The following is a 26,810-nucleotide window of genomic DNA, read 5'->3' as shown; positions in this document are numbered from 1 at the left end:
TTCTTGGTAAGATAGGAGGCAAGGTCTAATCAACTTAATGGATGAGAGTAGCAGAAGGGATTTGGTTGAAAGTGAAAAAGATTAGAAATTCCACTGAGTCCTGGCAACATTTTCCATGACAACCTGTTGTTCAAGCGTTCATATGTGTTAGTGCTATTTTTGAAGTAATAGTTTCCATTAACCTGTGAGAACTTATGTAAAATTTTCTAGTTTAAGTCACTGTGTAAATTGACAAGTAAAAATTAATTAGGGCTACAAATAACAGATATGAAATCGGTTAAAATTGACCCCTAACAAAGCAAACTTGGTCTAATTCTGAAGATTAAATGAATGGGCCTTTTCTTCTTAGAAAGGTAGAAAATATTAGGAAAAAGTATTAAAGAAAGTAGGCTTTTAAAAAAGTTTATAGAAAGGGGCGCCTGGGTGGCTCAGATGGTTAAGCGTCTGCCTTCGGCTCAGGTCATGATCTCAGGGTCCTGGGATTGAGTCCCGCATCGGGCTCCCTGCTCCTTGGGAGCCTGCTTCTCCCTCTGCCTCTCTCTCTCTCTCTCTGTCTCTCATGAATAAATACATAAAATCTTTAAAAAAAAAAAAAAGTTTATAGAAAAAGGAGGAAGTTAGTGTTTGAATGCTAGTATTCATACCTGTCAGTGATCCTTGCTTTGAGACCAACACTTAAATCAGGTGAATTGCTGAGCATGCTGCTTTCGGTTGCATAATTCCTTAGGGTCTATTGTGTTCTTGTCTTCGTTTTTAGTGCTCTGGATTGGCTATTTTAAAGTAGTCTTAAACTAGATCTACAGGATGATATTTTAGCAGTGGTTCCTATGTTCTGTTTCAGAACACCATTTTATAGTTACTACATAGCTATGCTAGCTATGATAGAACTAATGAGTGAGTTTAGCAAGGTTACAGGATACAAGATCAATATACGAAGACAAATGTTCATAGTTTTATTTGTAATAGCCAAAAACTGGAAACAACTCAAATGTCCATTACTAGGTAAGCATATAAACAAATTGTGGTACATCTATGCAATGTAATACTCCTCAGCAATAAAAGGAAGAAAAAAATGAAACTATAAATCATCTGTGTGTGTTACCAGTTGGAAAATAGTATTCAGAACTCTTAGTTCAAGAAGATTCTGTGATAGGAACAGAAAAAACTAAGCAAAAAAATTAATGATTAACTATAGGATAATAACAAGTTTGCAAGAAAGTAAGTGTAATTATCAGAATAGTGCATTATTCAGATGTGAAAATTTATTTGCATAGTCATAATAATGTAACCATTGAATATAATTTAACCAAAAATTTTGAGATAGCAGTATTGATAGAATAAAAAGATGCAGTAAAAGAAAGTTAAATGTTGATTTTCCATAACCAAAAGCCAATAGTATGTCTAAAATTGAAACATTCAAGAAATAGTAGTATAAGTATGTTACTTAGAAATACAGAAGATAATACAGAAGAAACAACTAAAAATGGCAAGTTACTGTGAGGAGTGGAAATAAGGGCATATTGAGTGATGGGGTCTTCCAGGATAAGCCATGTAGAATGCTGTTTGTTTTGTAAACTATTTTCATATTTAACCTGGATGAAATTAAAAATTAAATTTTAAAAAGGCACTATGTCAGTAATTAGAGATAGTGAGTGACCTATTGATTTGTAGAAAATGGTGTCAACTTAATTCTGAAAATGAGGCTACTATACAGCAGTCTGCATCTCCTTCCTTTGTAAATGTGTAGTATTCTAACCATTGTTAACCCTTCTTTTTGTTTCCATAGGTTGATGAAAAAACCATAGGAGAACCTGGTTGGCTTTATGGTAGTTTTCAAGGAAATTTTGGCTGGTTTCCATGCAACTATGTAGAAAAAATGCCATCAGGTGAAAAATCTGTGTCTCCTAAGAAGGCCTTACTTCCCCCTACAGTATCTGTATCTGCTACCTCAACTTCTTCTGAGTAAGTTTTTAGCTAACAGTGGAGTTTATGCATTTTTTGGTAAATGTATAAATACCTAATAGGTATTCGTGTCAGCCTGCTACTTAATCATATTATAATCTGTGCTGGGCTCTCCAAGAGTACCTTCCAAATTTCATAGTAGAATTTAATAAATAAAAATGTAGGTCAGTACTTTGTTCGTGAATTTTTTTTCCACAGATTTTGTTTAAACACAAAGTAAATTATATACAAGCTGATAAATTTGTAGTACTTCATTAGATTTTAAATGATTAACTGTACTTATATCAAAGTGTTGTATTTACAGATCACTTTCTTCAAATCAACCAGCATCAGTGACTGATTATCAAAATGTATCTTTTACAAACCTAACTGTTAATACATCATGGCAAAAAAAATCAGCTTTTACTCGTACTGTGTCCCCTGGATCTGTATCACCGATTCATGGACAGGTGTGTATCTATAATTTTGTGTGCTTTATCCTCTTTTTTTCTTTTTAAGATTTATTTATTTATTTTAGAGAGTGAGAGAGAGCACACGTACAAGCGGGGGAAGGAGCAGAGGGAGAGAAACTCAAGTAGACTCCGTGCTGAGCACGGAGGCTGACGCGGGGCTCAATCTCACAGCCCTGAGATCATGACCTGAGCCAAAATCAAGAGTTGGGACACTCAACCAACTGAGCCATCCAGGCGCCCCTGTGTTCTTTATTCTTTGACATTGCTCCTGTTCACATAAAATTGAATAAAGAGGGCACTTGGGTGGCTTAGTCGTTAAGCATCTGCCTTCGGCTCAGGTCATGATCCCAGGATCCTAGGATCGAGTCCCGCATTGAGCTCCCTGCTCAGCGGGGAGTCTGCTTCTTCCTCTCCCACTCCCCCTGCTTGTGTTCCCTCTCTTGCTGTGTCTCTCTCTGTCAAATAAATAAATAAAATCTTAAAAAAAAATAGAATTGAAGATTTTTGTACAAAGGCATCATTTACTCTTTTAACCAGAATTTGTAACATTTGGTTTCTGTTCTTATTGTTCACGTGTGATATAATGTAAAGAAATTATTATTACTTAGAAGTTTCTCAACAATTCATTTTCATAGCATCCAGTTGCTACCAATTTTCTTTCTTTTTTTTTTTTTTTAAGATTTTATTTATTTATTTGGCAGAGAGAGACACAGTGAGAGAGGGAACACAGGCAAGGGGAGTGGGAGAGGGAGAAGCAGACTTACTGCTGAACAGGGAGCCCGATGTGGGGCTCAATCCCAGGACCCTGGAATCATGACCTGAGCTGAAGGCAGACGCCCAACGACTGAGCCACCCAGGCACCCCAACCAGTTAAGATTTCTAAGCTCAAAATGTCATCTTGACAAATCTGGTTATATTATTCTTAATTCATAGTTATTGTAAGAAGATATTTGGGCTTGGGAGTTTTTGGTTTTTTGTTCTTAAAAAAGTTATTTGTGTGGGAACTACATTATATATATTTAGCCCCTGATTTAGATGTAACCATTACAGGCATTGTTACATTAACATTATTGAAAAGAAATCACAGACTTCATCAGAATAGAGTCTGGAGATTTCACCTTCACTCAAAAAATGTTTATACGTGACCATAGGTTCCAGGCATTTCATTATGTGCTAGAAATTTAATGGGAAAAAAATCCCTGCCATTAAGAAGTCATAATTTAATGAGACAGACACAGAAATAAATAATTATAGGGGCACCTGGTTGGCTCAGATGGTTAAGCATCTGCCTTCGGCTCAGGTCATGATCTCCAAGTCCTGGGAATGAGCCCCACGTAGGGCTCCCTGCTCAGTGGGGAGCTTGCTTCTCCCCCTCCCTTTGCACCCCCCCTCATGCTCGCTTGTGCTCTCTCTCTCTCAAATGAATAAATAAATCTTTAAAATCTTTAAAAAATAAATCTTTTAAAAAGAAGAAATAATTGTAAAATATGAGAAGTATTGTCATAAAGATATTCTACAAAGACTTGAGGTATATACAGCTGAGAGAGATCTCATTCAGTCTGTGGGAATTGGAGCAGGGTTCACAAAGGGCCAGGTATTGGAGCAGGACCTTTGAAGATAAGATTTTAGCAAACAGAGAAGGAAAGTTACTCCTGTGAAAAAATAATTTGGGGAAGATAGTGAGGCATGTTAATACAAGGAGTTTGCAGGTCGAGAATTGTTTATAGTGTGGCTAGAGTACAGGATTCATGGAGAAAGGGTCAAGAATTGAAGTTAGGGGTGGAGGTTTATTTGTGAAGTATTTAATACAGTGCCCAGCAACTTGGCAGTGGGCAGCCCATGAAAGTTTCTAAGAGGTGTATATTTTAGAAACCTAACTCCAGCAGTAGTACAGGGGCCAGATGGGTGGAAGGAAGCAAAGGAGTCAAGTAAGGAAGGATGCTACAGTAGCTAAGTAACAAGAGAGGACGATGTGAACCAGTGCCACAGTAAAGAAAATGTGTAGAAGAGGAAATGGATTTCCCTTCTATACATTTTCAGGATCTTTAGCTCGAGTAACAGGAAATATGGTGATGGCATTGTCTTAGGTGGGTGTTGCAAGAGGAGTGGGTTCCGTGGGTTCTAAAAATGGTACATCCCACATGTGCAACCTAGGTATCTGTTTTAGAGACAACCTGGTGGGAAGGCCCAGTAAACAGTCTGACTTACAAGTCTGGAGCTCAGGAGATAAAGTTACAACTAAGATACAGATTTGAGGGACACCTGGGTGGCTCAGTCGTTTAAGCATCTACCTTTGGCTCGGGTCATGATCCCGGAGTCCCGGGATCGATAGTCCCGCGATCGATAGTCCCGCATCGGGCTCCTTGCTCGGTGGGGAGCCTGCTTCTCCCTCTGCCTGCCACTCCCCCTGCTTGTGCACGTGCGCTCTCTCTCTGACAAATGAAGAAATAAAATCTTTTAAAAAAAAGATTTGAGGGACACCTGGGTGGCTTAGTCAGTTAAGTGTCTGCCTTCAGCTCAGGTCATGACCCCAGGATCCTGGGATCGAGTCCCTCATACGGCTCCTTGCTCAGCGGGGAACCTGCTTCTCCCTCTGCCTGCCGCTCCTCCTGCTTGTGCCCTCTTTCTCTGACAAATAAATAAAATCTTTATTTAAAAAAAAGAGATTTGAAAAGGCATAGACATAAATAAAATAATTTAGGGAAATCATGTGAAACAGGAAAGGAAAGGGCCTGGACCAAAAAGGGGATCCATCAATCACCAGAGAGTGAGCTTTCAGAACAGCAGGGGTGGGCACCTGGGTGGCTCAGTTGGTTAAGCGACTGCCTTCGGCTCAGGTCATGATCCTGGAGTCCCGGAATCGAGTCCCGCATCGGGCTCCCTGCTCAGCAGGGAGTCTGCTTCTCTCTCTGACCCTCCTCCCTCTCATGCTCTCTGTCTCTCATTCTCTCTCTCTCAAATAAAGAAAGAAAGAAAGAAAGAAAGAACAGCAGGGGTGTTAAGTGATGTCAGCACTGTTCAGACATCAGGGAAAATAAGGGTTTGGAAGAAGCTTTTGGGGCTTTGACGTTATCGATGACCTTGTCAAGAAGAGGTTCAGTAGTGTGGTGGGTGCAGAACCAAAATTAAAATGGATTGAGTTCCTGTCTTTAAGGAATTTAGAGGTAGAAGTTAAGTAGAGAGGTGGAGAGATTGACTATTTTAGAGAGGCACTTCAAGATGTTACAAGATTTGTAGAAAAGGGAGGGCATAGTAGAAATCGAGAGTACAGGTAAAGAGATTAGCCTTATCAATGAATACTCCTTCCTCGGAGAGGAGGCAAAGAAAGGAGAATGAGTAAGAATACAAGGAGGAAGTTCAGGGATGGAGAGCAGAAAAGTGAAGGGAGGCAGAGCACAACCGTATCTGTAGGGCTAGTGGTGTGACCTGTGACCTGCCGTGACCACAGGGAGGGGACCACAGGGAGGGGATGTCCGGAACTGGAGGACAGGAAGGGGCTGCAGTAATTCTTTGCATTTGTTCTGTGACGTCTACTTGATGGATTTATGAGTACATTCCTTGAGTGCCCAGTGTTCCTCTTCCAATCCAGTGATACTTCATGCCAAGATGTTTCCTTGAACGGTAGGTGTTCGGTCTTTAACAGAAGGCTACGGCAGATGTTCTCTGCCATATATCATTTTAAATCGATTAGTAGATAAAGGTTATCTTAAGGCACGACCACACCAAACTGGTCTCTGTTTAAACAGTAAGTAAGTTATATATTAGGAAACAGAAATCCTGGTTACCTTTTTTTTTTCCCCAATTTTGTGGTTTTGTATTCACAGGGACAGGTTGTAGAAAACCTAAAGGCACAGGCCCTTTGTTCTTGGACTGCAAAGAAAGACAACCACTTGAACTTCTCCAAACATGATATTATTACTGTCTTGGAGCAGCAAGAAAATTGGTGGTTTGGGGAGGTGCCTGGAGGAAGAGGATGGTTTCCAAAATCTTATGTCAAAATCATCCCTGGGAGTGAAGTCAAGCGGGAAGAGTAAGCGTTTTGTGTTTCCATGAGACACGGATGTTGGTGTTTTCACTAATGAGTCCACCGTAGAACCACTGGCTGTCCCATCAAATAAAACATGTATGCTTGAGTTTGGACCATCAGAAGGGTAATTCCAAGAGTGAAAAAGCGCACTTCAGATATTTGTACCAGTTTTAGAATGTGTTTTATTCTAGTTATTTCAGCTTCCTAGAGTTCTCAACGTGCTTAAAATTTGAGATCGGTTGTTTTCATTGTGCTACCAGGTCAGTCAGAGAAGTTGCCTTTCATTTCCCTTGGAGCGCTTTTCCCGTGTTGTCACTTGGCACTGCCAGCTTTTAAGTAAATGTTTGCTGAGGACCGACCTCCCCTTTGCCAAAGCGTAGGACTTACCGTTTCTGGGCCTCCAGAATCCCTTGGAGATCACACCTCTCTTACTGCTCGCAGCAGACTGGAATGTAGTTACCTATTTTCTTACCCATGCCCCTTATTAAATCGTAAGCTCCAGGAGGACAGGGTCCGTGTCTTTGTTTGGTTTTGAGTTTTTCCCCTGGCTCGTGTCATCTCAGTGCATGGTAGCTTCCCAGTCATGTTAGCTCAGCGAATAAGGAGTCATTGAAGCAACAGTGAGTTGAATCCATTTTCAAATGAGAACAGCAGGTAAAAACTAGACAAGGTCTCTGGCCTTTATTTCCCAGTCTGCAGAGGAGTGAGATCATCAAACGTCTTTAAGATGTTTAAGAAATAAGGGGCTCCTGGGTGGCTCAGTTGTTGGGTGTCTGCCTTCGGCTCAGGTCATGATCCCAGAGTCCGGGGATCGAGTGCCGCATTGGGCTCCCTGCTCGGTGGGAGGCCTGCTTCTCCCTCTCCCACCCCCCCTGCTTGTGTTCCCTCTCTCGCTATGTCTCTCTCTGTCAGATAAATAAATAAAATCTTAAAAAAAAAAAAGAAAGATGTTTAAGAAATAAGTACTCTAATGTAGTGATGGGCAGCTGTCTCTTGTGTTTTATATGGAAGTTGATCTAAATAGAAAAGTGATCTGATTGAAAAGAGACAGGTCTTTGGAAATCAAGAGGCTTGAGTTCTGATTCTGCTATTTTTTTGTCAGGCTCTATGGAATAACCTACTTTGCAGTTTTCTAATTAGATAAAAAGAGTGAATTAATCTTTAAAAACCCTTTCAATGCTGAGACTCTATGTATGAATTTTTAGTTCAAATGCAGAAATTTACTTTTCAGACTGACACGGAATTTTAGACTTAGAACTGTGTAAGTGATAACAATTCAGAGCTGACACACGCATGTTGGCACGGAGCTGGGCCCTTTATAGGAATTATCTTATTTAAACACCGTATCGTTTTATGGAGTAGAAAACTTAAGTGCAAAGACAGTAAGTTTAAGTGTTGTTTTCCCCCTAACTCTTCATTCAATTACTGATCTTTTCTAACAGATAAGGCATATAACTTGAAAGCCTACAGTAATGGAGAGATCATGCCCTAAACAAGGCAGTCTGTTCAGCTGTGGCCATGAGCTGTAGTAAGCTTCCACTCTGTTTCCCTGAGAACTGCCTTACTGTATAATTTCCTCAAGGGTCTTGGGGAGCACTGGTGCATCCTACAGATGTCTAGTTCTTAAATATGACAGTCTTCCAGATTTTTTAAGACAGTTTCCTGGGTTAAATTGGAAATCAAAGCTTTACCGGTTCCGAAATATCAAGTTCTATTATTTTTATATATTGAAATGTAGTGTGCTCTAAACAAATATTAAAATTTATATATTGGTATGTTGTCCTTTTTCTCCCTATACCAAGCCAAGCCCCCTATGTACTTTACTAAATAACTGTCCATTTACTAAAGCACTTGTGTCTTTTTAAAATTCCTTTAGAAAGGCAAAGTATCTCACACTTGAAAAAACTATTTATAAATCATGTTGAAATTACTTTATTAAAAAATTTAGAAGTCTGTAACCAGGCCCTTCTTAGTCCCCTAACGATTTTGTGTATGAGAATTTTCTAGCCTGTGTACTGAGACAATATTTAAACTGATTTTGGAAAGCCCTTAAAGAAAGTACTGCAAACACCTGCTGTATCACCTTTCTTGGTTTTTGCTTGTTGATGTCTTTGTTTCATTATTGTTTTTTTTTAATCTGTTTGTGTATTTATTTGGCAGACCAGAAGCTTTGTATGCAGCTGTAAACAAGAAACCTACCTCTGCAGCCTATACAGTTGGAGAAGGTGAGTTTTTGACAATTTGTAAATTAAATGGGAGTCAGATTAGCTATTGACTAATTATCTGACTTCCCACAGTTGTTATTTCCCCTGTTTCTGTGTCTTCAGTGTTAAGGTGGGTTTAGGAGAACCTGCCCTTTATCTATTTCATATGAATATTGAGAATATAGAAAAAAATATATATATGGCACTTTGAGAAAATCAGTACTATAGGGGCGCCTGGGTGGCTCAGTCGTTAAGCATCTGCCTTCGGCTCAGGTCATGGTCCCAGGGTCCTGGGATCGAGCCCCACATTGGGCTACCTGCTCAGTGGGAAGCCTAATTCTCCCTCTCCCACTCCCCTTGCTTGTGTTCCCTCTCTCGCTGTGTCTCTCTCTGTCAGATAAATAAAATCTAAAAAAAAAAAAAAAGTATAGAAAAGCAGTACTATAAAAATTCATCATAGACTCAATAAATAAGATCATAAATAAAAAATGTTGCAAACAGAAGGCATGAAGGTTTTTGTTTTCCTGGTTTAGGAGGTAAGGCAATTTTAGTACATTTAGTTATTTACAAATTGCATTTTAATTACAGTGTATCATACAAATCATTAAGTAGGATTTGAAATCAAGGTACACTTTATCATAATTATTACAAAGAAATTTTTTTCTATAGCCCTTTGGGTTGACTAATAACTTATTTTTTATTTTAATGTACTAAAAAATGAAAGATTGTCTACCCTAAGTTTCAGACATTTTTATTTAACACTTACATAGCTTTATAAATGAATTGTATACATCCATTGTAAAATTAGTTGAATAGTAGAAGTACATTTTATGTTTATATTATTGCTCGAGAAAATCAATTTAATGGTAAAGTAAACCATTTATTCACTATCTATTATGTTAAAGACTCTATGCTAAAGCCTGAAAAATACAAGGATGAATAAAACACAGTTTCCCAAGTCCTCACAGTAGACCGGGAGTATAGGCATACCATTGTAAGAAATTCTATAATGAGTACATAGAACTTAATTTTCAGTAGGACCTATGAATCCACAGACATGGCAGTGTTGAATCATCTTAAGCAAGGAGTAGAGTTTCGCATAGCGACAAAGGAAGAGAAAACTCTTGTCGACAGAGGGAAAGTCAAGAGCCAGGGCATGGCTGTGAGAGGTTAGAGATCTCAGATCACCAGCAAGGCTGGAACTGTCGGTTCACTGTGGAATGAGTGCTGTGAAGTGAGTCTGGGAAGGGCGCAAGGAGTGTTTGGGGACGACCTTGCTTATTGCAGCATACCTAACCCTTGCAGGCATTTTTGGTTTTGTTAAATCACCCTAAATTGAGTAATACTGGGAACATGAACAGTAAATAGGTTGTAGATGGTGTTCCTAGTCTTTTCTAGTTTATGATGTACAGATGAAATTCCATGTTGACAAATAAAAATAACTAGAAAAGAAAGACTTCTACAACCAGGTCATTGAGTGTTTTTTCTAAGTAGCAGTAATGACAGGGACGGAAACCAAAGCCAATATATTTTCCCAAAAAAGTCAGTATGTGTTGAGCATCTGCTCTGTGCCAAGCACTGCACTAGGAGCTGGGTCACTGTGGTAGAACTTGGCCACTGGTACTGATGTCAGCCGAATATTGGGCTTTTCCGTAACTATATATATAAAAGAATTAAAAAATAACTTAGCATACTAAAATATATTTTGTGTAAGGAAGTTGAAAAAATGTTTTCAGATCTTGACTCTATAGAGGTACTTATACCTATTTGTGATTTTGGATTCTCTGTGATAAGACGGTGGTGATGATGATGATACAGTGGGAAAAAGAAGAAACCCTATGATAAAGCTTTATGTTAAATAATCTTTCTCTAGAAATTATTAAATGATTGCCTCATTCTTTTTTCTGTTTTAAGATCTTTTTACATTAGGTTTCCTTAAGTTACAAGGTCTTTTACAGTTAATTTACACAAGGTTTGGGGATTAACATAATTTTTTCTTTCAACCAAAATTAGTTTCTTTTTGCTTTGTTTCCTACAGAGTATATTGCACTTTATTCATATTCAAGTGTGGAACCTGGAGACCTGACTTTCACTGAAGGTGAAGAAATATTGGTGACCCAGAAAGATGGAGAGTGGTGGACAGGAAGCATTGGAGATAGAACTGGAATTTTTCCATCAAATTATGTCAAACCAAAAGATCAAGAGGTAGAGTTATTTTGGTATAGAAACAAAATGATTCCATTCTTGCATATCAAGATTCATACTTAAAGATTTTATTTCTTTATTTGGCAGAGAGAGAGAGAGCACAAGTAGGCAGAGCAGCAGGCAGAGGGAGAGGGAGAAGCAGGCTCTCCGCCAAGCAGGGAGCCCAACGCAGGGCTCGATCCCAGGATCTGAGCAGAAGGCAGACGCTCAACCGACTGAGCCACCCAGGCGCCCCATCAAGATTCATAGTCAAAACAGAGACTCATGTATATACAGTTTTGTTCAGGCTTTGGTTATAAGGAAACCACTGAAGGTGGCACCAATAAAATAGAGTTTATTATAGGGATCCTGTTAGATAAGAGGGACAGGATTTCATGAAATTTCTAAGACTAGGAGCTGTAGGTAGGTCTGGGCCTCATGGTAACTGAAGCTAGGAAATAGTCCCAGATCCAAGGGATCACCTTGAAGGAGTCTGTAAAACTTTACAGCTTTGACATTAATGTGACGCCCCCTACACTCTGAGTTCCTGCTGCTTCTCATCCTGCCACTAGTGTATAGCGCAGCGGTGCTCAACCTGTTTGGTTTCAGGAACTTTTTACATTCTTAAAAATGACTGGGGATTCTAGGGGCACCTGGGTGGCTCAGTCAGTGGAGCAACCAGCTCTTGATTTCATCTCAAGTCATGATCTCAGCAGGGTCTTGAGATCGAGCCCTGCATCATCGCGCTCTGAGCTCAGCAGGGAGTCTGCTTGAGATTCTTTCCCCTCTCCTCCCCCGCCACTCACTCTCTCTCTCTCTCTCAAATAAATAAATAAATCTTTTAAAAAAATTATTGGGAATTCTAAAGAGTTTTTAAAAATACATGGATTGGGGATGCCTGGGTGGCTCAGTCAGTTAAGCGGCTGCCTTCGGCTCAGGTCATGATCCTGGAGTCCCGGGATCGGGCCAGCGTTGGGCTTCCTGCTCAGCGGGGAGCCTGCTTCTCCCTCTGACCCTCCTCCCTCTCATGCTCTCTGTCTCTCATTCTCTCTCTCTCAAATAAATAAATAAAATCTTAAAAAAAAAAAAAATACATGGATTGGGGATGCCTGGGTGGCTCAGTTGGTTAAGCGTCTGCCTTCAGCTCAGGTTGTGATCCCAGGGTCCTGAGATCAAGCCCCACGTCGGGCTCCCTGCTCAGCGGGAAGCCTGCTTCTCCTTCTCCCTCTCCCACTCCCCCTGCTTGTGTTCCCTCTCTCGCTCTCTCTCTCTCTGTCAAATAAATAAATAAAATCTTTAAAAAAAAAAAGTTTTATTTGTTAATATCACTACGGATCTCATAGGAAAATCTTCAAATACTTTGAAACTGTCAAGTTTATGGTGGTAGATACAAGTTTTCCAAAATTTCAATTTTCTCTTGAAATCTTGAATTTGATCATTGGCAACAAGTCCTGTCAGCTGTATTCCTTGATGTGACAGGCATACTTGATCTTTGAGAAAATGTCTGCCAAATCCCGAGTCTGAAGAGTTTGTGTTTCAGTTGTTCTTTCAAGTAAAAATGTTCCCTGAAGAACCCAGTTTAGCTCACAGTTTAATCACACAAGTGCTTCTCTTTGAGACAGCCATCTTGCTATTTCGGAATGCAGCAGAAACGCTGTAGGCTTGCTTCCATTTAATCACGCAGAACTTTTTAGAAGATCGTATTTCATTAAGATTTCGTAACATTTTTACTGCTTGATCAAGGACATTCTTAAGTGAAACTGGTTCTGTTTGTTCTGTGAGTATGTGGTTGTGGAGAATGCTGTGGCCGCGAGTATAATTTGGCACCACTGTGATGACTCATGCTAAGGCATCAGCAACTTTACCCATCGGTGTAAATGTCAACACAGTGAAAGAGGCAAATAATGGCTTAATACTGTTAATGAAAAGGGTCTTTGTCTTCTGGGCCCCTGAAAGGGGCTCAAGGGTTGTCCCCAGGGATCCACAGACCACATGGTAAGAACCCTCTAGGTTGACCTCTGGCTCCAACACTTAGAGGCCTTGGACAAGTTATTTCACCTTTCTGTACCTCAGTTTCCTTCTCTGTAACATGGAGGTAATCATAATACTTAATAGTGTTACTGTGAGAATTAAGTGACTATATGTAAAATTCATACGCTGTAACACACATCTGTTACACAAATAGTAGTTACTAAATGCGGCTTGTGTAAGTACTCAAAAAACGTTAGCCCTTGACTAGCATCAGTTCAGCTTCATTTGAGCTGTGTTCACTCACAGAAAACAATGTTCTGTTCCTTCCCTTTACTTGTTCAAATTCCTGAAATGAAGAAAGGTGGTTGGCCCAACTATCCTGTAAAGTCAGACTGAGGTTATACTTGCTACCCAGGGCATGGATTTTTTTGTTCTTAGGTTCAGGGGGAATATGCAAAAAAATTAAAAACATTGTCTCCTAGGCAACAGGAGTAAAACTCATATATGCCTTAAGATATGTTGTATGTGGTGGGCATTGATGCTAATGTGATAAATGAGAGGTATCTGGTCACGTTTGATAGTCAGGAAAGATGCATTAAATAAGCTTTTCTTGTTGAATCAATGGATGCCAACATCAACCACTTGTATATAATGTCTGTTAGTAGACCAGATCTCCCCATAATTAGGTGTTGGATTCTTCACGTACTTGGTTAATATAAGGCTAATTGTTATTTTGATCTTCATTCAAAGAAACAATCCTGGGAATTAGAAATCTCTAATTCCTAATAACCTTTGTACTCTTACATCTGGATTATTAGAAAATAATAAAACAGCATGTCTTTTCCTTGCAGAGTTTTGGGAGTGCTAGCAAATCTGGAACATCAAACAAGAAACCTGGTATGTATAATAATGAAGTTGAAAAATTACTACAGTGTTTAATAGTCTTGAATTCATAGTTTCTTGTCTGTCTGCTTTTCAGAGATTGCTCAGGTAACTTCAGCATATGTGGCTTCTGGTTCTGAACAACTAAGTCTTGCACCAGGACAGTTAATATTAATCCTAAAGAAAAATTCGAGCGGGTGGTGGCAAGGGGAATTACAGGTAATAACTTTGAAATAACAATTATCGTTTTCATTATAAAAGTAATGCATGCTCATTAAATAAAATTAACAAAAATTTTAGACCACCTAATACCACTTAGAGGTAATCAATATTAACATTTTAATGTATGGGCGCCTGGGTGGCTCAGATGGTTAAGCGTCTGCCTTCGGCTCAGGTCATGATCTCAGGGTCCTGGGATCGAGTCCCGCGTCGGGCTTCCTGCTCCTTGGGAGCCTGCTTCTCCCTCTGCCTCTCTCTCTCTCTCTCTGTCTCTCATGAATAAATAAATAAAATCTTTAAAAAAAAAAAAAAAACATTTTAATGTATTATGTTTCCCTCTAGTCTTTTCCCTGTTTGTTTTTAGGACAGTTGAACTGATATTATAAGTAACAATATGAAGAATAATTTTCTCTACAGATGTAATTGTATTCCAGTAATACCTGCTTTAATAAACCACAGGTCACCTTCTTAAAGGAAAGCATAGCATCACCTTTGCCTGGGATAACCCCAGGCTTGCAGTATAGCCTCTATCCAGGAAAAGAAACATGATCCAGACTGTGTACTGAGAAAGTGCTACTTGTTGGACTTTCCCCACCATAGTCTTACGTTTTTGAAATAGCAGTGCAAGGAAAGGAAATGAAGGCATAAATGAACCTAGTTTTTTCCTTAAACGTCAACAGAGGCAGTTACTGCTTATGTTTTGATACGAAAAAAGAGTTCTTTTCTCCTAAAAGTTCCTTACTAGAAAAACTAAAAAGCATTTTAGGATTAAAAGATGATGAGAGGTATAATAGCTACATTTTTATGTAAGATTGATATATGATTATAATATGGAGGATAAACACAGCTTCATTCTCGCAAATCAGCCTTCTACAATTCCTAAAGAGCAGTGGAGGTTCAAAATAAAGTATCTTGAATAACCCCCTGAAATCCCACCTTCCTGATTTGCTTTGAAGATTGACCCAACTAAATGGGAAACATGGCTCTACACAAATTGTATTTGTGATCTCTGTATTAATATTCACAAAGCCCCAAGAGATGTTCATTGTGCACTGTACCATTTTACGTGTTGACTTGAACTTACTAGGAGAATTCTAGAAGAGTCTTTTGAGTTTATAAATATTATTTGTGTGAAATATGCAGAGAACTCTGAACCCTGAAGGCCTCCTAGTAGACTTCTACAGTAGCAGCACTTTGATTTGCATATTGAGTCTTCCAGTTGTCTGATACTGACCTGGAAGGCCAGTGCAGAATTCAGCAGTCCCCAAGACCACCCTAACGTCTGACACCAGTTGTAAGTTTGGAGGTCCCCAAGACCACCCTCAAGTCAGTAATTAACTAGAAAGACTCACAAGACACTGAAACTGTTCTTCTCATAGTTACAGTTTATTACAGCAAAATAATTTAGATTAAAATTAGCCAAGAGAAGAGATGTATGGGGCTGATGTCAAGACAGTTCCAAAAACAGAGCTTTCATTGTCCTCTTACAGTGGAGTCATGGATAGCACTAACTCCTGGCAACAACACATACCAAGTATTGCCAAGCAAAGAAGCTCATTCGAGCCTTGGTGTCCAGAGTTTTTACTGGGGCTCCCATCACATAGACATGGTTCTGCCCATATGGCTAAACTCAGTCTCCAGTCCCTCTGGAGGTTGAGTTCATATATGTGACCCAGAGCATCCACTGTAAGTCACATTGTTAGACTGTCTGGCCTGGGCAAGGTTCCCAGAGAAAATAAGACACTGAGCAGTCAGGACATACACAGGTTTAGAGATTACCTCCCAGGAGCCAAAGGTAGAGTCCAGACCTTTTTGGGGACAGGGCTAAATTCTTTACTACACAACTTTTTAAAAAAAACTTATGTCTCAATAATTGTTTTTAGTCTCATCTTCCATATCCTTTTTGCTGATTTTACAGGCCAGAGGAAAAAAGCGGCAGAAAGGATGGTTTCCTGCCAGCCACGTTAAACTTTTGGGTCCAAGCAGTGAAAGAACTACACCTGCCTTTCATCCTGGTACGGTTGTGGGTTAGCTTGCATTACAGCTTCCAGAAGTTTTGTTGAAACTCAGCAACTTCTTAGATTAGCATATGCTTTGAAAAATATTAAAAATTGTTTCTTTTTATAACTCTGCCTAAAAGCAATGTTACAATGAGAACTTCCTTTCTAAAAAGTTTTGTGTAGAAACAGCCAACTGTTCAGTGATACAAGTTTGAACCACTTCATTGCTTCAAACTTTTCAAAGCAGAATTGCTCTGCTCTCATACTTAAAAATGCAATAGTTCATGTGGATTAACTGTAGCTGGGAGATTCTTGTTTTGTAAAGTAAGGAATGCAGGAGGGAGGGTGAGAGAGAGCAGCTCAAGGGAAATTTTAACCTAATGTTAACACTTAATGTTAGAGTAATTTAAATCTGAGGGCAGTTTTAACATGGGACCTTTGTAGGAATAATTAATTATTTTGTTCTTTTTCTGGTAGTGTGTCAGGTGATTGCCATGTATGACTATGGGGCAAATAACGAGGATGAGCTGAATTTCTCCAAGGGACAGCTTATCAATGTTTTGAACAAAGATGATCCTGACTGGTGGCAAGGAGAAATCAACGGGGTGACTGGTCTCTTTCCTTCAAACTATGTTAAGATGACAACAGACTCCGATCCAAGTCAACAGTGTGAGTAATATCAAACTGCCTCTCAGCTAGTGCCAAAGCTTTCATATGCAGCACTGCACTCATTCTGTCCCAGAGCATTATCTTAAACTCAGCACTCTTAGCAAGTATATATTAGTGATGAAAGCAATAAATTGCAAAAGGAAATTTTTCACAAAATCAAAAGTTATACTGCTTTAAATACTTTTTTTCTTAGCTTTAGACCTTACTATTAGACTTTATCTGAAAAAATGTGTTAACTCTTTTACAGGTTCTTGGGTATAAGAGCAGTCTATACTTCAACTTCCCTTTACCGCCATCCTTTTTGACCTCTAATGATCTTTTTCTGCTTAATAAAGAGCAGCCAGTAATTACCATATTCACCTACTCAAATTACCCTTTGAGAGTACAGGTGCTATTAATTTTGCAACCTTCTCATTTAATATCCACATATTTACACATCATCCAGGTTAGCAGAAAATTAAAAACCCGTTTAAACTGTTTGCAAAACTCTATTAGGTGATTTTTTTAAGATACCTAATGCCATAAGAGATACGTGAATCAAGATCTGTTTCACTATTTTTAGAACAAGGATCCAGATCTCAGTGTGAAATACGGTATTATATAAAGTTCTCTCTTAGTAGTTACCTAGCCTTTCTTATATTTGACAATAAACATGCATTTACAATAGTTAGAGAACAAACAGTACTTGGAAATACTTTTTACTTTTATAAAATGTCACTTTTCCCCACCCTTTTGCTTTTGTTTTTGTTTTCTTTTATACAAAATACATCATGATTCATCATGATTTATATTTTTATCATTGTGAAATTATCTAAAATATTTAGCCTTTCATTTTAGTTTCTGAGAACATATAAATGTAACCCAGTCAAGCTGAGATATGCTTATGATTCAGTGCAAGTATTATGAATTTATACTAGATCTGTCATTTTGAAGTATTAGTGCATTATTTTCACTGTAGAGCTTGTAGCTCTAAAGATAGTTCTGATCCTGGGAGAAGGCTTTCCTTTAGATAAAGCAACTAAATGTCCCAATTTGGATGTGGGAGGAGTTGAGTTTTTTATGGTTTGAACATTCCCTAAAAATGTGGGCTACCTAGATGACCGTTTTGAAGCTCTGCTAATGGTTGGCAGCTTCCAGAGCTTGCCCATTTATCTAATTAATTAGACATACCCGAGGGACCTTCCCTGGCCCTGAGAGGGGAAGATACTTCTCAGACCTCTGGGGTCTGGAAGCTCTTTGGCTAGTGAAGCTTGGAGGCACCCAGTACAGGAGTACATTTGGCTTTTCTAGTGCCCAGGATGTGAGGGGACGGGTTTCCAAGTGCTTTGTTGTTGTTGTTATTTATCTTGTTTTCCAATGGAGGAATACTTTTTTCCAATTAAGTCTTATATAATAAGGAATATAAAGAACAGATAAAAGCTGTTCTAAAGGAAGAACAGCCGGGAATATATGCATCTGTGAAAACTCGTTAAATTTTAGATTACCATTGGTGTTTCTTGGGCCCTTACAGTTACTATTTTCATTTTATTATGTAATTAGGATGTTTTGAGAATTTTAATAATTCAGATTAGTTGATGTTGCATGTTATTAGTCAAATTTTTTCTCACCCACTTAATTTGCTTTATGTTCATTTTATTCCTCATTTTTCTTTTTATAGGACCCAATGTTGTCTTCCAGTGTGAAAGCACCCCAGAGACCCACTATCCAAGTTTGACTCTAGCGTGGAGGCAGGGCAGGCAGCCCTGATCAAATATCTCCTACACAATTCATTAACTTCGTTTGAATGTTAGAGCCACTTGTGATTATTTCTTTGTGTTTCTAATTTACAGTTAAAATTTATTTGTAACAAGTTAAAGGATAGTGGGTCTTTGTGTGGCTTTCCCTGCTGTTCACTCTGGCATCCTTTAGCATTTTTCTTCTTTTTTAATTTGGTAATTGTAGGTCATTAGCATGCATATTGAGTTTGCCCTTACATGGTGGGAGTTCAAACACACAAAGACCCACTATTTGCACAAACTATTCTCACTGGTTTGGAATGGGCTGCCATGCTTTTCTAATGTTACTGCAACATGTATATTCATTACAGTTCAGATAAAACTTGCTTATGTTTTGCTCTTACGTTTGATCTAATCCTAATCACAGTGAGCTCTTAACTGGTTCAGTATGTGATTTGCTCCCAAATATGCACTGTTTACTCTGTTACTTTCTAATATGCCACCATGAGTACCAATATTTAAATTCGTTTAAAGGCCAAGAACTGGAAATAACCTTTTCTCTATTTTCTGTGCATTTCCGGGTGGGAGCAATAACACTTCTGGGAAGCTTTTCTCAGAAAAGAGGAAAGCAGCCCACCCCAGCAGGATGTGCAGAGCGGGCTATGTCTCCTCTCTCTCAGCCACCCACGAACGGGCACTGTACTGTGGGGGTTCCCGTAGGGTCCATGAGCTCTGGGCTAATGAAGATCCTGCACCGTATGCTATAGCGGTTAGTTGTTACTTCTTTACAGGTGACCTAAAAATGGATTCTTTTTGAGGAATGAAAGGCTCCCATCATTGGTGGTGAGATAGGAAACCTTCCCTAGCTTAGCGTTTAGATCTAGAATACATTCTAAAGTCAAAATTCATGATACCTATTTTAATTAGGTGACTACCTGTCCCAGGTCATAAAATAACACACGTTGATGTTCTTCTTAATGTACTGAGTAAAAATCATAAGGAATCCTTGAAGAGTTTAAAAGCCCCTGAAGCAGGCATACAGACTGCTCAGTCAGGAATGAATTTGAGTGGAGGAAAGATGTGTGAGAGCGGGCATTCTTCTATGTCCATGAAGCTGCTCTGAGGCTAGAAGACTGATTTTACCATCCAGAATTATCTGGCTAATATCTTGTCTTCAGACACATTGCCTACTTTGGCATAGGATTTTACTCCTTTTCTTTGAATGGAAAACACTTTAAAGATAATAAACGTTATTATAAATAAGTAAATGATGTGAGAGTACCTAGCTGAGACAAAAAGGAGTTTTAGTAGGCAGTATTAAAGTGTATTTGAAAATCAATGACAAGTTTATGCAATTTAAAATGTTTACAAACTGCAGTGCAATCTACTGTTTATGAATGTCAGAGTATTATCAGGAAAAGTATACATACAATCACAGAGTCTTATTTCCTCACAGAGTTCTTTAAGAAGAGTGAAATATGTTTTTATATCTCTGAGTTTCAGTTAGAGGCATATTTTGTGCAATATTTATGTTAATGTGCCTATACATTGTGAATGAATAATTTCAGTCATTGCCTAAATCATAACTTTTCTTGAGAAGGAATCAACAGTTTAGGTAGAACTTTACATAAAGTTCAGAGGTCTGTGTTTCAAAACGCTTAACATTATTGGGATGTATGATGATGTGTATGTGTGCTCCTTGGGGCAGGGGTTTCTAGTTATTAGACCACCTCAATTTTTAGCATTTGGCATCATCATGGTACTTTTATAAAATACGACATTAATAGGAAAGCAATAACAACACTTTACACATGGGATAACAGATTTGCCTGCAGTCACTAAAGGAGACAGTGCAAAGACTGAGTCCTTGTGGATTCAGCTGATCTTCCAAAGTGTACGGATTACTTGGTCTTGCCTTTTATTTTCTGAACTTTCGGCTTTTGCACTCTTTGGCTTCAGATTAAGGACAGTTACTTTAAATGCATTTTAAACCCTGAGAGTGGAAATCAGACCACTGTTAATTAGCCGCACAATTTGATATAACATTTTCTCTTTATAATTTTGAATTGGGGCTTATCTAATACACTGATAAATTATTTCAAGGGCATTTTTATAGCTCAAATTGCTTCATTGTAACCCTGATAAATAAAAGTTATCAAGAATGACATTCAGGTAGAGCTTAGCATCTGTAACCAATATGAAAAATAATACATTCATCAGGTACCCATGGACTAAAAGCAAATCACATAATGGCATACTTAAGCTGGATGTTGGTCTGGAAGATAAGTTTACTGTATTTCCTGAAATACCACTCTTTGGGTAGGTATTTTGCCATATATTTGAGAGAAAGCTAAAAGTAAAGGACATTTAATGACACGTAAGAGTAACCTAAATCCTTCTTAGAAGTGCATGCAGTCAGTCCTTCACAGTACCTCCCGTTCAGCCATGTTGTTTGATCTCTTCCTCATTCAGGATGAGAGGCGGCCTTCAGTTGGCTTAGAAAGCAACATTAGAAGGAAAGGGTTTATCAGGAACACAGAATTTTTTTAAAATGGGAATAAATCTGAACCCCATAGGAAGAATCCAAATACCTCTTTGTTTTTAAAAAAAAAAAAAAAAACAAAAACCTGTTTAAAGATTGTAGTATGTGATAATCATTTTTTTTGTGATAATCATTTTTAAAGTATGTGATTAAACCTGATAGGTTTTCCAGCGATGAAAAAAATCTGTTCTAAAACCAAAGCTGATTTTTTAGCAAATGTGAATATTTAAATCAATCCCACCCATTATATAGTTTCCTCTAAAACTTTACCTTAAGGAGTCATTTAAAAATAATACCACTATTAAAAAATGTAACTGCTATTTTATTTTTAAAATACAACATGAATACTGATAGTTTGAAAGTGGGGGAAAGAAAAGTAGAGAAAGAAATGCCAATTCCAGTCCAAAGCTTTATTTGCCAAGTTTTCTTAGAATAAATTTTACCAAGTTATAAGTTCTTGTACATAGAATCTGTAATGGAAATACTGAGAGACTTTGCCTAAAGTGGCACTATTGGATGCTGCTATGATGCTGCTGTAATAAGTTATTGTCGCGAAGTGCTGTTTTTGCCTTAAATTTTCATTGTGTGTGTCTTACAACTATAGTATTAAAGGTATTGAGATTGTGCGGATGCTAGGCACGCTTGGCATGAGGTCATCTGTTTTTATTTTTACCAAATTGTAATATAACTACGCAAGTGTGTTTATTAAAAGGACACAAACCATGTTGCTTGTATTGTGTATTTCTTTTGAAGTACCCTTTGAAATGTATTTTTAACTATATGTAGTCGTGATTGAATTTCTTTGGAATTTCTCTTTTTCCTTAACATAGTCTGTGGGTACAGGCCAGTGAATTGTTTTATATCACAAAAGGCAAAAGAAATTTTTAAATGGTCAAGATCGGGGCGCCTGGGTGGCTCAGTCGTTAAGCGTCTGCCTTCTGCTCGGGTCGTGATCTCAGGGTCCTGGGATCGAGTCCCGCATCGGGCTCCCTGCTCGGTGGGAAGCCTGCTTCTCCCCCTCCCACTCCCCCTGCTTGTGTTCCCTCTCTCACTGCGTCTCTCTGTCAAATAAATAAAATCTTAAAAAAAAAAAAAAAGGGTCAAGATCGAGGTAATTGGATCCAAGATAATCATATGTATCTCAAAAGCAAAAGAAATTTTTATTTGAAAGTAAAAGAAAATATAATCTAGGATAATAGACTACTATGTTGTTTACAGTTTTTACTCCAACTTTTTTCTAAAAAGAGTGGCGGGAACTTACAAGTTGATACTCATTGCAAATGCAAGATAAAACATTCTTAGTACAAAACAAGAGTCTATATAAAAGAAACTGCAGTGGATGCTTGGAGGCACCGGACTTAAGTAGAGGTTTACACTTAAGTAATCAAGTTGGTGGTTTCACCTTGAGTGAAAAAATATGGATCAAACTCCAACCCATCTGTGAATGTCTGGCATAAACAACCTCTTTCCAGAGGTTGCATAAGGCCAAGCAGGGGACTAACTGCTGAGAATGTGAAAATGAGTGTCAGCTAGTCCTGGGCTCAGGTAGTACATTGCTCTGTGAGGGGGTCAGGTGCATAGGCAGATAATTCCTAGAACAGCATGCTAACACTAAGCACAGTGGTAGACATTCACTGGGCACCAAGAAAGTACAGAGGAGGAATACCTCATTCACTGTAGATTGGTTAGAGCAGACTTCCTGGAGGAGGCAACTGCGAGATCGATAAGATAAATAGTAAGCCAGATGGGGGGGTGGGATGGTGAAGAGTACGATAAAGATAAGAACGGTGGAGGTGTGGGAGGGGGCAGTGATTTTATAAGCAGTTCATTATGGCTGGAGTGGAAGTGCAAAGCCAAAAATAGTGAAAGTTGGGGCTTGAGAGGCAGACCAAAGGCTGAATCAGAGATTCTCTAGCTTGAATGAGATGCCTTCGGATCACCTGGGATGCCTGGGTCCTCATTTAAATGGTCTAAAGCAAGGTCTGCATGTGGGGATTTTTCAGAGCTCCTCAGATGATTCTGCTATGAAGCCAAGGTGGGGGGAAAGTGATGAAACAGAGCTAAGAACTGTTGCTGAAGGAACATTGGCAGGAGTTGGGAATGGATGGGATGTGTGGGCAGGTTTGTATCCCGGTGACAGATAGAATAGTGGTGCCACCAGCTACAGTAAGGAATCAGAGTTAGGGGAAGAAGAGTTTGGTTTTGACTACAAAGCACCAGTGGGACACCCGGGTAGGCCGGTCCAGCAGGTGGTCAGAGGACTGAGCCGCATGGCAGCAGGACGTTGGCTGGTGGGATGAATGCAGGTTGATGGCGTTGAGCCCATGAAAGTAGGTGAGCTGATCACCTGAGGGTGTCAGCAGTTACGGGTGAGACCTCGAAGGGCACCCGCAGAGGCAGGAAACAGGTTCTAGGAGAATAAGGAAGCGCTGGTTCATTGCTCATACCAGTAAAAGGAAAAGGAAAGTGCCCTTCATTGAGCGCTTATTAATCTAGGTACTTTTCTGAAGTCCCAAGTGCTTTTAAAACCTCATTATAATTTTCTTTTTACAGATACGGAAGTTAAAGCAAAAGCTAAATAACTTGTCCAAGGTTACACAGCCAGTAAGCGGTAGAGCTGAGCTCAAAGCCACATGGCTCGGCTCCAGAGCCACGCTCTGACCGTCCACGCCGGCGTGCGGACAGCGCCACCCCTTCTAGAGCAGTGAGACTTCCGCAGTACAGCCTTCCCTGGAACCGCGGGAAGGAAAGAGGAGAAATCAGAGGCGGCACAGTGTCTGCTCTTTGTAGAAAGTACACAACAGAGAAGAAGCCAGGAGACAAAGACTGGATATGACAAACAAGGACAGGGATCTTTAAGAATAGTGTCTGGAAGGATAAAGTTGAACATAATCACTTCTTTTGGTAACAGTTTTATTGAGATATAAATCATACACCACACAGTTTACCCAGTTAAAGTGTACAATTGAATGGTTTTTAGTATATCCAGTGTTGGGTGACTGTCACCACAGATGGCTAATTCCAGAACATTTTCATCACCCCCAAAAGAAGCCCTGTATCCTTCAACTGTTACCTTCCTACCGTCCTGTACAACCCCCACCTCCAGCCGTAGGCAGCCACTATTTAGCTACTTTCTCTCTCCATATGTTTGCCTCTTCTGGACATATTATATACATGGAGTCATAAAATGTGTGAGTTTTGTGACTGGCTTATTTTACTCAGCATAATATCTTCAAGGTACATCCACGCTGTAGTATGCCTCTGTACTTCGTTCCTTTTTATGACTAAGTCATAGTCCACTGTATGGGTACACCACATTTTGCTTATCCATTCTTTAGTTGATGGACATTTGGGTTGTTTCTGCCTTTTGACTATTATGAACAATGCTGCTACGAATATTTATGTACAAGTTTTTGTGTGGACATACGTCTTCATTTCTCTTGAATATACACCTAAGTAGGAATGGAATTACTACATCAAATAGCAATTCTATGTTTAACTTTTTTTTTTTTTTTACAATTTTATTTATTTGAGAGAGACCAAGAAAGAGCATGAATGGTGGGGAGGAGCAGAGGGAGAGGGAGAAGAAGTAGGCTCCCTGCTAAGTGGGGAGCCCGATGCGGGGCTTGAGCCCAGGACCCCGAGATTATGACCTGAGCCAAAGGCAGACACTTAACCAACTGAGCCACCCCGGCACACCTCTGTGTTTAACTTTTTGAGGAACTGCCAGACTGTTTTCCAAAGTAGCTACACCATTTTATATTCCCACCAGCAGGGCACAAAATTTCTCTTTCTTCATATCCTCACCAACACTTGTTATTATCTGACTTCTTATTGTAGCCATCCCTCTGGGTGTGAAGAGACATCTCATTGTGGTTTTGATTTACATCTCCTCGATGACTAATAATGTTGAGCATCTTTTCATGTGCTTGTTGGCCATTTGCATATCTTCTTTAGAGAGATGTGTATTTAAATCCTTTGCCTGTTGTTTGAGTAGTTTGTCTTCATAATCACGTTTTAAACTTTGTTTTAAACAATAACAAGTTCTGAAATGAGAGCGATGTCTTAATGCTGTTGTCAAAAGGCAAATATACTTAGTCAAAGGGAGTGATAAAAATCAAAGAGAGTGCTAGAACGAATGTGGCGGGGAGTGTAGTGGGAGGTTTGCTCTGAATCCTGGCTCTCCCCACTCACTTCCTGAGACAGCCGCACCTGTATAGTGAGGTTGAGAATACCTACCCTGCAGCTGGGACTTCAGTGTCTAACACACAGATACTGGAAATAATAGCGAACATTTACTAAGCGTTTGCTTTGTTCTAAGCAATGGACTGAGTACTTCGGGTACATGTCTGGGTTAGCCATGCGATTCCCAGTCTGACTCCAAGTCAGAAATATGTGGAACAGTCCGTACGAGATTAGCTTTTAGACACAGCTACTCATTGCATGTGTGACAGAGAAGGTCATGTAGGTACCAGTCGTCACTTAGACACAAAAATGAGCTAAATGAGTGAGAACTCTGTTGGCATTTCCAGAAAAGTGCCCCTTTTTTCCTCTAGAATTCAGTCCGGCGAGCATCAGACCAGGTCACGTTTGTACACGCTGTCGTGCATGGTTTGCCTCAAGGAAGATGGCTGTGTAAGCGCCATTTAGAATGGCCTGGCATTTCAAAGTGTAAGACTTGAACCAACAGGCCTAGATGTAGGGATTTCATAGCTCTAAATTCTGCACTGTCTCTTAGCCACCAAACTTCAGACTTGCCATATATTTACACAACAGGGGTCAGAGTGGGATCCGTTGTTCAGAGGGTTGATGAGAGGTTGTAAATCATCATACGCATGTTGGTAACAGTTATTTTTATGTTCAGATTAAAGGCTATCTGTTGGGCAAACACACAAAGACTAGAGTTGCATGACACCTCTTCATAATGTTCTGTGTCTGCATAGCACGTCACGTCCCTCAGTTGGGTCCATGAGAGAACTCTAGCAGTCTAGAAGGTGTCACGAGGATCAGCCTGAACGAACCTCCTTCTGAGGCTCAGCCTCAGAGGCACCTCTGTCTACCATTGGGAGGTCTTTGCTTTCTTTTAGGCTTATGTAGATTCATCACTGTAGATTCAAAAGTAAAAATAAAACCCATAAAATGTTTCTTTGTCAACTTGCATTTATCAGCAGACTTGCTCTGGGAAGTTCCAGAATACTTCTGTTTACTGATAACCAAATATTTTGCTTTCTGATGGTCTGCAATATTAGAATACAATATTAACTTCTCTTTTTGTGCTTAAACAACCTAACTCCTGGTGACAAAGAATTGACAGGCATAAAGAAGACATAGAGTTTAACAGCTTGTTCAACAATTGTATAAATTTCCAGAAACAAAATCACAAAGATCTGTGGCTACATAGTGGGAGCATACTACCTGGTACACAGTTTGTATTCAGTAATAGTTGCTAAGTGGATAAACTGCTATTCTTTTACAAAACAAGATCTGCAGTAATTATCTGGTGCCCTGACAGAACTTCTGTATTAAAGGCAGTCTTCAGGGGCGCCTGGCTGGCTTAGTCAGTTGAGCACCCGACTCTTGATTTCGGCTCAGGTCATGATCTCAGGGTCGTGGGATCAAGCCCCATGTTGGGCTCTGTGCTCTGCCCAGAGTCTGCTTCTCCCTCTCCCTCTGCTCCCCCTCCCACTCATGCTCTCTCTCTCTCTCAAATAAATAAATAAAATCATTTTTTTTAAAGGCAGCCATCAGAAAATGCACACTGTTTAGTCATCTGGATTTACTGTTAAAATTGTCTTTTCACTGAGCTTCTACACAGACTGAAAACCATTATGTGATACTCTGGCTGCTTGTTTGGGCACAGAGAATAGCGTTGTTCAGTGGCATTGCTCTTCTCACAATGGGCAAGGACTTTTCTGGGACTTTATGACATAATCCGAACAAGCTCTCTTTGTGTCAGTCATCACAAACCGTCTTTTGTCCTTCA

The 26,810-nt window shown here is 39.4% G+C and overlaps 1 protein-coding gene across 5 annotated transcripts in view; it reads left to right on the top strand.

Moving 5' to 3' along the window:
* ITSN2 (intersectin 2) overlaps positions 1 to 26,810 on the top strand; it is a 140,428-nt gene that overhangs the window by 78,063 nt on the left and 35,555 nt on the right. For 4 of the 5 annotated variants that reach the window (XM_035000682.1, XM_035000683.1, XM_035000681.1 and 1 more), the window contains 9 exons: positions 1,787 to 1,962; positions 2,267 to 2,411; positions 6,239 to 6,444; positions 8,602 to 8,666; positions 10,684 to 10,850; positions 13,652 to 13,697; positions 13,780 to 13,901; positions 15,820 to 15,916; positions 16,379 to 16,570. In XM_035000682.1, coding sequence (XP_034856573.1) covers positions 1,787 to 1,962; positions 2,267 to 2,411; positions 6,239 to 6,444; positions 8,602 to 8,666; positions 10,684 to 10,850; positions 13,652 to 13,697; positions 13,780 to 13,901; positions 15,820 to 15,916; positions 16,379 to 16,570 — 1,216 coding nt within the window. Of the gene's footprint in view, positions 1 to 1,786; positions 1,963 to 2,266; positions 2,412 to 6,238; positions 6,445 to 8,601; positions 8,667 to 10,683; positions 10,851 to 13,651; positions 13,698 to 13,779; positions 13,902 to 15,819; positions 15,917 to 16,378; positions 16,571 to 18,227; positions 21,551 to 26,810 lie in introns of those variants that run through there. The other variant, XM_035000684.1, reaches the window with a different exon arrangement.

This window comes from Mirounga leonina, unplaced genomic scaffold (assembly GCF_011800145.1).
Source record: "Mirounga leonina isolate KUSES-001 unplaced genomic scaffold, KU_Mleo_1.0 Mir_125, whole genome shotgun sequence".
Classification (NCBI taxonomy): domain Eukaryota; kingdom Metazoa; phylum Chordata; class Mammalia; order Carnivora; family Phocidae; genus Mirounga; species Mirounga leonina.
The sequence above is the reverse complement of the archived record's forward strand: the minus strand, read 5'-3'. Positions and strand labels throughout refer to the sequence as shown.